General features: G+C 41.1%; 1 protein-coding gene across 1 annotated transcript in view; it reads right to left on the reverse strand.

The window, feature by feature from the left end:
- The window catches only part of Gad2 (glutamate decarboxylase 2), a 77,791-nt gene that overhangs the window by 13,731 nt on the left and 51,072 nt on the right, over positions 1–12,988 (reverse strand). Inside the window, exons 9-12 of the mRNA XM_027953098.2 lie at positions 12,734–12,788; positions 11,248–11,364; positions 9,968–10,032; positions 4,072–4,150 (exon numbers count right to left, since the gene is read on the reverse strand). Of these exons, the coding sequence (XP_027808899.1) occupies positions 4,072–4,150; positions 9,968–10,032; positions 11,248–11,364; positions 12,734–12,788 (316 nt within the window). The remainder of the gene's footprint in view (positions 1–4,071; positions 4,151–9,967; positions 10,033–11,247; positions 11,365–12,733; positions 12,789–12,988) is intronic.

A 12,988-nucleotide genomic window follows, 5' to 3' on the forward strand; every position in this document is an offset into this window, starting at 1 on the left:
CCAATCTTTCCCATGTCATGTTCCATCTCAGTGGTCAGGGTTCTTTGCTTGTGGAAGTTGCAAAGAAAATTTCATTGTCCGTGACCATGAATTTGCCCGGGCACTGTGGCTCTGTCACAGAAATGAGTGACAAAGTGATCAAACATTCCCAAGAACAGTGCATGAATCATGCTTTCTGACTAAAATAGCATTGCCAGTCTCCTCCCTGGAAACCCCACCACGTTTCAATTTGTCACGAACTACTGGAAGCCTGTGACTCTTGTTTTCTACCGTGTAATTGTGATTTTATAAAAGCTTTGGCATTTGGATTTTGCTTCTCGTGTGACTCATGACAAGGGAAGAAAAGACTACATTGTGATCACTGAGTTGAAGTTAGAAATGGGAACTCATTTTTAAAAATATCCTAACTAAGACACTGTGAAATGCAACCAAAAGTTCAACCAGGTTTTGAAAGACAGAGTGCCCCAGTGGTAGAAAAGAGAACTGGACTTTACCTGGTACTTCCTATTTATGGAATCCACCAACTTTGTGAATAAGGAAAATTAAATATGACGTATTTGTATTGGATCAGTAGAAAGACATTGAATTCACAAAAGAAAATTCACTTGGAGACAAATAAGACATGAAAATTACAATATGTGCTTCCATCTTGATTCATTCACAGAAACTTTGTATGGTTCTTTCTCTGGCCACGTAAACTCACAGATAGATGCCATTGAAACTAAGGGGGGCCATCTCAGAGAGTGTGGAAGGGTGGATGGATCAGACCAGCTCCTCCCAAGACAGATGGAGCAGACCAAGATCCATCCAAGAAAAAAAGGACTCAAAGTGCTTAACTCTAAATGCTGGGCCACACCTGTCTCACTCTATGCAAAAGAACAAAGAAAGGTGATGGCAATATCCATGCATAAGTCTCTGGTGAGCAAACTACCTGGTTCTGGGCCACGAAAAAGCTATCAACCATCATTTTGTACAGTTGCTATACAAAATGGAGTTCTCAAACTCAAATAAATTTAGGAAACTCTGCATCATAAATCCCTCTTTTCCAGACACTGTGTGAAAGGCTTCAATAACTCCAGAAATATTAAAACTTGTTTTAAACTCTAATTCAAAATACCTCCATCTTTTTAAAGCAGAGATCTCTATAACCACAGAAAAATTATTGCCATCTTATAAGATGCTATTATTTCTTGGACCCAAGGGAAAAAAAATAAGCTGTTTATGAGAGCATTAGGAACTCCTGGATTTGGAAGGGAGTTTAGAGCTCATTTAATCTATTTCTATCCAGTTAAGAAATCCTACCTACTCTGTTACTCACATGTGATTGTCCAATCCGTATTCATTCATCTCTCCTGATAATTAGTTTATTCCTACTATTGAAAAGCTTACTTTTGGGGGCTGGGGCTGCAGCTCAGTGGTTGAGGGCTTGCCTACCATGCATGAGGCACTGGGTTTGATCCTCAGCACCACATAAAAATAAACAAATAAAATAAAGGCATTCTGTCCATCTACAACTATAAACAAAAAAAATTTAAAAGCTTACTTTAAAAAAAAGTATTGCTTTTATCAACCCCAAGTCAAACTTAAAATGCACTGTGTATTCTGATTTTTGCCACCAAATTTGTGCCACCCAGTGTTACTAACCCACCCCCTTCACAAATCCTTGGAAAACAAAGCAAAATGAATTTCTTTCACTTGAGAGTCCTTTGAACTGTGAAAGTGCCTCTCCCCTTCTCAGCCCTTTACGTTTGTTTTCTTTTTCTTCTCCCTAGGTTTAATCTTTAAGCCATTCCCCTTTGCATGTTCATCAATGGTTTCTCTATGTTGGAATTCTCGCTTGATGAGGTCCCATATAAGATTGGGCACAGAGCTAAGCAAAGCACTGCAAGCCATGGTTTAACCAGAGGGCATGGGACTCTACCACATCTCTCCTGCTGAAAGTTGACTTCTTTTATCTCATTCACAGTCATTTGAAGGCTGGGGATGGAGCTCAGTTGGTAGAGTGCTTGCCTTGTATACACAAGGCCTTGGGTTCAATCCCCAGCATCACACACACAAAAAAGATATAGTTATTTGGATAATTTTTTGAAATTATTATTCCTGGTTGACCGTGCAGAGTACAACCTGAAGTCCTACATTTTTTATTTACACAAGTCCAACAATTTAGCTATGTGTGAGACAAGCCTGCTATGTCCAGTCAAAATAACCTAAGGGCAGAGCTTTGCAATGATTCCCATGAACAACTTCCCTTTCTTAAGTGTGGCTTGCAGGACCAGTCTGTAAAACTCATCTTGTATTCTGATTCTGTCACTATACATATCTCCTCTCTTTTCCAGCTTCTTCTCATCTGAAACTAAAATAAGCTTCTGTGTTGTACTCAAACCATCAATGAATATTTTGAATGGAAGAGGGTTAGATGCCAAGCTACGAGTCTCTCCTGGAGAACAAATATTAAATTACCCATCAGCAGGTCTTTCCCATGCAGTCATCTAATCACTTCCAAATCTGCCTGTTTTCAGTTGGCTGACATTGCACTTTGGATCTATGGTGATAGATCTATGGGAGCCACTGTCAAACATCTGACTGAAATCTAAGTAACAAAAACTTATTTTTCCCTTCAGGTAATACAGCTGGAATATGCATGAGCTAGAATTGATGAGAATATATCAAACTGGATGTTTACTTGATGAAAAACCAGTTTGAAAAGTTTTTTTCAATGCATTCAGCTTGTTTTGGAAGGGCAGTCTGTCTTCAATCCTGTGTCAAAATTTTAATTTATTTGATGCAGACAGAAGGCACATTGCTGAAATTTGTAGTTGCCAAGAGGAGGTATTAAGAACCATAGAAATAATATGTTTTGACCTACAATTCCACTCTGAGGAATCTACTTTAAGAAAATAATCAGGAATGTGATCAAAGATACATGTTTAAGGATTTTACAAAACCATTATGTCTCATGAAATATGATATTTTGAGGCCATGAAAAATCACATTATGGAATATCATATTTATAATATGATATTAAGTATAAAAATGAAAAATATATGATGTAGATGATAGCAATGTTATTTAAGATATGTATTTGTTATAAATACATACATAAACAAATATGATACAGATATTCCTAGAAGATTGTAGGAGAAAATGTTTTAAGACAGTAAATAACTTTTATCTCCAAATGACAGAATTTTGGCCAACTCTAAATTTATCTATATTTTCAGTCCTGCCCAAATTTTCTTAAATAATTATACATTGAGTTCATAATAGAAAAACAAAATATTTTAAAGCAAGTAAAGATAAATACTTAAAAGTCCCTTCAATGTGAGTTTGCCTTATTGATTCTAACAAGATAAAATTTAATAAGGATAAACTGAAACTCCTTATTTGGTGGGTCTTATCAACAAAATTAGCAGAGGAGTGAGATGTGGCTTCTCCCTCCTCTCTCCCTCATAGGAGGGAGACACAGAGGACAGTGATCATCTACACAGTGACCTTAGACTTTATTCACAGAAGAATCTTTAATAAAAATGGCCTTTGCTTATGCTGATTAATATATATGCAGATGCCTTACATTCTGATTGTGGCATTAAATATTAAATCAAATAAAATAGAATTATTAGATAACACACACACACACACACACACACCTGAATTCTCACACTAACTTTAATCCTATATCATGCATATTTTTCCTTATGGTAAAAACTATAATTTTAATTTTTTTCTTAAGGTAAAAAAATTGTTTCTTCTCATGTTCCAGAAGAAAACTGGAAATTTAATTTTCTAAGACAGTAGCATGAAGAGTCTCTGGGTCAGGAACATCAAGTGTAGTTGAGGAAAGGAGGCTTATACTGAAAGCATGGAGATTAGCCTGAAGTTTCTATTCTGAAGGTTCGGGTCTCCTGAGCCTTTTTGGACCTCCCGACAGCAGTTTGGAGGGGTGCTTTCTGGAGAGTGTGAGCCACGTGGCAAGGAAGACCTAAAGATCCTGATGTTTCCAGAGAAAGTCCTCTCAGCAAAGACTGCCAAACCCCACCCAAGGGCTGGGACACAGAATCAGGGAAGACCTACCTCTTCTCTAACCAGGAAGGCGGAGCACTGCAGAGGGACTCCCATCATCTTGTGTGGATTCCATGTCACAGAGTTGGCCCTAAGACAAACACATTAGGTAAGCAGGTGGCACCAGTGTAAGGTGCAGATTGCTGAGGCTCTGCACAGGGGCCGCGAGCTTCAGTGTGCTGGCACCGCCTCTGCCACTCCAGGATGATACCACGTTCACAAAACTGAGATGCACTCCTAACTGTACAAGTGTTCTGTCCAAGGACATGGCAGGTGAGGGCATGGTTCTCCATGTGTCTCCTCTCCCAAGCCCCAGGGAAAACCTGAGTTCTGCCTCCAAGGTGGTCTCAGCCTCACAGAGATCAGCGTCACAGAGCTCAGGGTCCTGCCTTTTGTCACTGGTGATCAGTACCTTGTATACCTCCACTGCTGCTGTGCTGACACTGTGGCCGTGGCCTGCAGCTCAGAGGGGACACTCCTTCCACTGCACAATATATCTGTTTCCTGACCTACTTTCTCCTTCTTATTGATCAGTGACCAGATTTCTCAAAGGTGTCCTTTTGCAGGACATTCTGCCTCGTCCCCTGCATCCATGTCTTCTCTAACGCAGAGCTGTCTTTCCAGCCCCTGGGTGAGCCGTGCTGTGGCTCCTGCAGCAGAGACTTGTAATCTTTCCTGAGATTAAATCACTGACTGGTGCAGTGCTTCTCACACAATGGTGGTGCCCGGCTCAGGGGCTTATGCTGTTTGAAAAGCCTGAACTATAGTCCTGATTCAGATTTCTCTAATAAGAACTATTGTTATTTTAATCTGGTATCTTAGCTGCCTCTTTTCTCTACCTGGTATTAGAATTATCTTCTAGCTGTTTATTGCTCTCTTTTCTTTTTCTTCTTTTGATGCTGCTGCTGCTGCTAGGGATTGAACCCAAGGCCTTGCACATGCTAGGCAAACACTGTACCACCAAGCTACATCTCAAGTCTTTGACCTCTCTTAACTGTTGGTGGCTCTCTATTGCCTTCAGCCCAAATTCCAAACTGTAAGGCATGGTTCATGATGCCCCCAGGGTGAGCTCTGGTAATGTGTGTTCAGGCTTGTGTCCCTTAACTTTATCTATTTTCATCATGCCAGATTATTTTTTGTTCCCAGAAAATTCTATTCCTGTGCTCCCAGGTCCTTTAATGTTATCTCCTTGTCCTAGAATGTTGTCTTCCTTGGCTTCACTGGGTTGGTTAACTCTTACTTGTTCTTTAAGGTCTCAGATTCTTGAAGTATTATCTCTGCAGCCCCATTCAACTTCCTTCAAAGAATTAAGGTTTCATTACTTCCTAGCTGTGTGACCTTGAACAAGTTACTTAATCTCTCTGTACCTAGATGGCTCCTCTGTAAGAGAAGAAATAGTAAGAGTTTTGTAGCTGTAAGCATTATATATGCTTGGATTTTGCTATTGATTTCATCCCTGTCATTCATAAGCTTTGTGACAATGGGAACATGCATGCTGCCATTCTATAACAATTTATAGCTATCTGTCTAATCCTGATGAACTTGGCTTTATCAATAAAGATGCCTGCTAGGACAATAAAACCTCAGTCCTCATTCCTGTGATAGTAATAGAAGTATTTATTTGCATGCATGGCCTATTTGTCTTTTTGGGACAGAAGCTTTCAAGGTGCACAACCACTTGTCTCTCAATTCTGTCTTGCCTTTCTCTCCGAGGCATAAAGATGTCTCATAAAGATGACAAAAAGCTGCATGGAATGATTCGATGACATGGCCTTAGTTTATTTGAGCAATGTTGGCAATTTATGTAAAACAGCCTCAGGTTCATTGCAAAATGCTCTGCGGTGGGATTCAGCTATGTGGCTTCTGTAGTTTTCCCTAAGTTCCATAAGAACTGAATCCTCCAGGGCTGTTTTAAGACAGACCCTTGTACCTCTGCCTATACCTCAAATCAGCAGCCCCCAAATGAACCCAGTAGCTTCCTACAGCTCAGCCTTTCAGAGCTATTCTCTCTTCTCTAGATCCTGGTTCCTGGCACCACTTTCCTCCTAGGCTTTCAGCCCCCAAACTTCAGCACTGACTTGGTTTCAGTCTCCCCTCCTCTCCTTACCCTTTGCTGGTTTCACTTTCCTTTCCTGGGCCATCCACTCACCCCTCTCCAGTTGCTACTGCAGCCAATGTCAGCTGCTCTCACCTCCCGTACCTGGATGGGCAGGTGCTGTCTCACAGATCTAGTGCCCAGCTTCCATCTGCTCCCTAATGTGCAGCTGTCTTTCCAAACACAAGTGAGGCATCCCTCCTCTGCTCAAAACCTGGCTATGGATCCTACCGCTCGGGGTTTCCATCTTTTTTGTCCCCACTGGAGGAATACAATGTTCTACTTTTAATTGTGGCTCATGCAACCTTGATTTTCAGCTGAGGGGTCTAGTTATGTGGACAGCACCCCCTGGTGCTGGGGACTCCCTGGACAGAACTCTGCACTTCCCATCAGTCTCCTCCTAACCATGGCCATGAATCTACCTCTTCTTTCAACCAAATTCGTCTTAAATTTCTCCAAGGACCCTATGCACTTTCAAACTTTGGGGTCTCTGCTCTTCAGCCTGAAGAACATTTTTCATTTCTACTTACCCCTCCCAGCATGCTTCTAAGCTCCAATGCTGATGCTTGATGGACACTCCCTGTAAAAATGCTGCCTAGGAACGGTCTTTCCTTCCCCTTTGCTCTCCAGTCAGCTCGTTTGCCTGTCTCTTGAGACTTTAGTGCCACTGCCTTGAATTTTAATCCATTGCTAATTGTCAGTCTTTCCTACTGGATTTGAAGCTCCTTCAAGATAGGCTTCATCTCACACTCATCTTGGGTCAGCAACTGCTGAATGAATGTCTGGGCCCTCGGTTCTCAGCTGGGAATGAGGGCAGCTGGTCATGCAGCAGCTGCAGCGCTGGTTCCTTCAGCTGGGCCTTAAAGCCTTGAGAGTGGACGTGAGAATGGCAAAGGACTCTTACAGGCAAGAGGCTGCCCAGAGGAGGGGGACTAAAGGAATATTGGTGAACGATGCAGCAACATGCTCTGGAGAGGCAGGGTTTGTGACGTGCCCCCCAGATACATCAGTTCTAGCAATTTTGACAGAACTAGGAAGGATGAGAGCCATCTTATGAGGATTTGGTTGGTTCTCAAAGGGGATACCAGGCAGGATTCCAGTGCTTTGCCATTTTGGAGGATGCCATTTGGGGATCTCTGTGACCACAAGGAAGAGCTGGATTTGGGTACAGAAATTAACCATAGATTTTCCTCCACTTATAGAATGAATCCTTTAGCTTGGTTTGTGATGCTCGGAAAACAGTAATTTCCTCAAGTGAGGCAATTCCTGCACATGAGACCTCAATGATTACACTGGTCCTACAGCCTTAATTCACCAAAGAAGAGTGTGCCTCATGCTAAGAAGTCAGCAAGATGTACCCTCTCAGGTAAATTTAGCTAAGGGAGTCCTGTTTGAAGCAGAAAAAAGTCCTCCTTACTTTAGGGCTCCGTATCTGCTTATTTTATTAGTATATTTAATTATAAAAAGTATCAGAAATTGTGATAATAAGAACATAGAGGACTCTGTGTTCCATGGTGAACATTCCAAGCTTTGCTTTCAAATAATAGTCTTCAGTACAAAAATGTGTGGGTGTTTATTTTTCTGAGGCTTGGGATAGGTAATTTAGAGAGCTTTCAAGGGGAGGATGCTCTGTAGTTTCCAGATTTGCAGCCATGGGTGGCATTAAAGGTAAAATACAAGTGCTCACTTTTTGTTCTAGTCAGAAAGAAACTCACAGAAAAGAAAGTACTGTACATAGTCTGCCTCTTTTGAAAGTACTTGGATTTTGTGTGTGTGTGTGTGTGTGTGTGTGTGTGTGTGTGTAATGGTGATTTGAATCATGATCTCTCATTGTGACACTGTGGTGACACCCTGTTCAAAGGAGGTTCCGTGCTTGCCACAGGACTATCAGTCTTGACACTGAGATCAAACATCAGCTGCTGGGGGTAGAGAATTATGAGTGCAAAGTTAATAATTATAATTGGGCTATCCAGAAGTTCATCCTTTGTCCTACATGCCTTGAATAAACTTTCTCACACACACACACACAAAAATCCTTTTGATGTTAAAATGATAATAATATAATAAATGTGCTGAGCTAGCTTGGGTCATTATATCTCTATCAGGGTGTAATGACCACTGGGCCCCAGCTTTTTCTCTCTATGTGTATCTGTTTGTCTTTTCTCCATCCGCCATTGCCTGGTTTCTGAATTAACAGCCACGCAGGTTGAGGTGTGTGTGTGTGTGTGTGTGTGTGTTTTGCTGGGGATTTAACCATGGCCTCAAGCATGCTAGGCAAATACTCTATCTCTGAGTCATACCCATAGCTCTGAATTTAATTATTCTCAGCACCTGGGCAGCACCTTCCAAGCTCTCTCTCTCTCTCTCTCTCTCTCTCTGCTCATTGTCTCTCCTTGTTTAGTTCATTGTACATTCCTTAAGCTTCTAGTTTCATTTGTATCTTCATATTGAAAAGAGATTAGACTTGGAAGAAGCCCAGAGGGCCAGGAGCAGAGCCCTAGAACTGATAGACTCTGGGAGGATGACGATCCCTGCTGGTATTCCTCCTCATTTAATATGTCCTGCCATTCAAGCATGGGCAGCTCTAGTGCCTTAACTCAGAAATGCCTAGGCCAGACTTTATTTTGGTCAGCAGATCTGGGACAGTCACCCTGTGACATGGGGTTTGGTTGGTCTGTCCCTTACCTTTTTTCTACTAATTCAGAAGGGAATACACGTCCGTCTCCACATCTGTGAGTTCTCTGCACATGATAGGTCTGCCTGACACACAACACACTCTGCACATTCCCTCTGGCCTGGGTGTCACACAGCACACTCCACACATTCCCTCTGGCCTGGGTGCCCTGTTTGACCAGTGCTGACAGATGCTCTAAAACTTCATCAGCCTTTCTCCTTGCCCTGGAACAGAAATTGTGCCAAGATGTCTGGGGGCAGAGCCAGTGTGAACCTTTTCCTGGGTAGCATCTGGCTACTTGGCAGGGCATGGTGGGCATTTGGCAGCCTCTAATGAATTCAGGCTTTCTCAGTGTCAGAGTGAGTGTCAGAGCTCACAACTGTGGTTGACCTGGCTGACTGGCCATGTCGTGATGGGAAAACTCTACTCCCTTTGCACATGGTCCAGAACCAGAGCCTGCGGCTGTAGCTTACATTCTGCATCCTCCCCCTTGGACCTGAATATGCTTCATGCTAATCAGACATGACCTCCTTTGTATTTTTCAGCTTTTATCAATGGTCTACTGCTTAGTCTCTAAATAAAAGCTACTTTCCAGCATCAATCAGAACTATGCAAGAAAAGGGTTACTATGGGACAAAGCCATGACATGAGGTTATCTAGAGCATGTCTCACTTTAAGTTAACTGACTATACTTAATTCCAAATCTGGACTTTCAACATTGATAACTTCCAAGGTGCTTATTTGGTGTGAAAAATTTATTTACAGCCTTCTGGAAAACAGTGCATGTTATCTGTTTAAGGAACATGAACGCTATAGAACCTCTTCCTTCCTAGAAAAATATGGACTACTTGAAGATTTTAAATGATACTGGTAGTTGGTTCAGAGATCTTGGGAATGGAGCCCAAGTAAGAATTTTTATGCCTGAGAACTGAAAGGTCACTCGATATGGGATTTCATTTTATTTATTTTTTTGTAGCTTACACATAGTATTCCTGAGTGTGATTCACACAAGGCGAGGCACAAGAGAATGGGGCAGAGGGGGCTCAGCTACATCCTAAAGATCCTGCAAATGCAGTGCATTTGCATTTCACATTTACCTTTCAATGCTTTATGTTGTTAACAAGAGAAAATGCACATACCTCTCCACACCGCTCAGCTTCCACTTATGTTTTCGGGACATCAGTAATCCACCACCCCAAGCTGCCTGAAAAGGATCAGACAAAGGAAAAGGTAGAAGTTTTTAATGACCTAGATGTCTATAGTTTGGTGTCTTACAGATGAAGAGTCTCATAGTATGAAAATGATCTGCTTGACCCCAGGTAAATGAAGGAGGCGGACAATTAAAGTTTGAGTTAGAGAAACATTCTAAGATCTCAGACTTTTTCCTACACTTATGTGGGTATAAGAAGCCAAATTTTGGGGCACAGTTCCGTTTACATGAGAAGGAGAAAGATCCTTCCCCCAACCCCATTACTATCACTGAGAAACACTAAGGTCACCCATCACTACAGTTAAGGTGGATAAGGTGGACTGGCAAGCCAAAATGATCCCAGCCCCAGAGCAGCATAAGGATCTTGCACCAGAATATATATCAACTTACAGCTTCCTTTATTGAGAGAGTCTTACAAGGAAAACAAAACAAGGAAACCAAACATTGTGATTAGTTTGTGATGGTTTGTGGTTAGTGATGGTTTGGCATTCTCTTTACCTCATCATGGATCATTAGCAAACAATTTGCAGATAACAGCTGATCTTCAAGCCAGCCTTTGAGTAAAAAGGATCTAAACTTAAATCCCTTGAATTCATCCTTCTAAAAATTGACTCTTTTTTAATTTGAAAAATGTGGTATGCTTCTATTATTATTTTTTTGTGTGTGATTAATTCTGGAATCAAAGCATCTCAAATATAATTTAGCTTCTTAGTTGACCAAGCTCAAGCTGACAGACTAGAAATCTGATAGTCTGTATTTCCTACTAAGTTGTCAAACTTGCTTTCCTCCACAAATATACAAATATTTAACTTGGGCCGAAGTAATTTATTCTCTGAATTTCCTATATAAATGATTTTTTTTACCTTTTTATTCTTTTAAGGAAGGAAGAGCTGCATGCATGTGACTGAGCAGGCTATGTTCCTCCAAGGCATTATGGCTCAAAGAATTGAGAACCCTGATCTGTTTGAGCACTGACCATAGAAATAAGAATATCTCCATGTTGGGAAATTTAAAGCAGAATCACCTCAGGCTGCTTCCAGCAAATTCTGTATGACATATTAGTTGTGTGTTAATTTGCCTGCGAAACTGTGAAAAGTTTAAATACCACTATTCTGAAAATAAGCTGCATAAATTAAAAAAATTATATTCCATGAGACCCAGATGAAAGTGCAAGGACATTTTACTGGCCAGTCCCTGAGGGATACTTACATCCACGTGCATCCAGATCTTATACTTTTTGCAAATGTCAGCAACCGCCAAGAGGGGATCGAATGCTCCATACACAGTGGTTCCAGCTGTGGCACTCACAAGGAAAGGAACATATCCCTGCACAAATGAGAGACCCCCAAATAATGTAATTAGGGATTCAAGGATTCTTCTAAAAGCTGATTTTAAAACAATGGAACCCCGTCCCCTCTCATACTCCTTTGCACTTTTGAAACCCTCAGAAGGGTTATCACCTCCCTGAAGCTTGGTACAAATCAATGTCCACTCCACAGAATCCAGGTCATTCTGCTGGTCCTGACCATTGTCTTGTGAGAACAGACATTCTGTTCCTCAAAGAGGCTAAGTGGAATCCAAGGTTGTGAGTGGTGTCCACAAGCCATTTGTGCGCTCCAGGTAGACTTTCTGGCCCCCTTTACTATCTTTGCTAGTTTTTTAGTCTTCCTTTTGCACCGTGGGGGTCTTTGAACTTAATACATCTCCCAGCATGAGCAGGCAGAAGGAAGAGAAGGAACCCTGACTAGCCTGTTTGGAAAATGCTATTTGGAAAATGCTCCGATAATTTATTTGGAGCCTTTCAGAAGGGATGGTTCACATGGAGCTAAACAATAAGCCAGGGCTTTCATCCATCTAAGTAGCCCTCAGTCTGTCTGGCCATGGCTAAATGAAAATTGATGGAAATAATAGGCTGTGGCTGAAGGCATCCGGGGAAGAATGCCACAAATAGGATCAGTCTAGTCACTCATCCTATGACTGTGTCCTGTTGATTTATAGAACATGATGTTACAGAATCGGTCTTTAGGTGGCAGCAAAGGTTTAATTTTATGGTTTATGTGACTAGAAGCATTCTGGTGCAAAAATCAGGTTGTAGGGAGAAAAGCATACGAAAATAATTATTTCTGAGTTCTTAATAATAAAATGCACATATATTGTACTGAACCAGGAACCATAGATTATATTGACTCAAAGTTAAACAGAGAATTCTAAAACCAAACTCTCTGATTTACAAACCAGGATGACTTTCCAGAGCTTGTGGTGATTCTTCAGAACTTGTTAACTTCTAAAAAGACTTCTAAATGGCTGCCAGTAAAATGAGATAAATGGAGATCAAATCATCTAGGCATGTGTTGAGGGCAGGAAAACGCATTCTGCTGCTTCCTACTTGTGAAGATGATCTTCCAAATGTGTGTCTGCTTAATGCCAACCCTCAGCACACAGGGAGACAAAAGCTTTGGGAACTCTGACAGTATTTCTGTACAAATATTTTATTCAGGAACTAAAGCTTCTCTAAAGCAGAGCCTATACATAACTCAAAGACACAGGCTGGATGCGGAATTCCAGATTCTCATTAAAGCTGGGAGATTGGGATTTGAATCCTGTTTTAAAAGTAAAAGATAAATGGGCTCTCCTCATTACAAATTTGGATCCTCAATTTGTTATGGGCTAGATAAAGATCTCTGCAAAAACTTACTTTCTGTTTTGCTTCAAGGATTCTTCTTTCAAGATCAGATGGGATCATTTTCCCTCTGAAAGAAAAAAAAAAAAAAAATATATATATATATTATAGGTTTGCTTAGAATAATTTACTTTCTTGACTTATGATGTAAGCAGCCACATGAGGATAAAATTCAGCCCTATATTATTGATTACAATGCTCAGTTAAAACAACTCCTTGGCTATTTCCAAGAAAACAAAACAAAACACATTTACTTCCCTGAGTGATGTC

The sequence above is a fragment of the Marmota flaviventris genome, chromosome 12 (assembly GCF_047511675.1).
Source record: "Marmota flaviventris isolate mMarFla1 chromosome 12, mMarFla1.hap1, whole genome shotgun sequence".
Taxonomy (NCBI): Eukaryota; Metazoa; Chordata; class Mammalia; order Rodentia; family Sciuridae; genus Marmota; species Marmota flaviventris.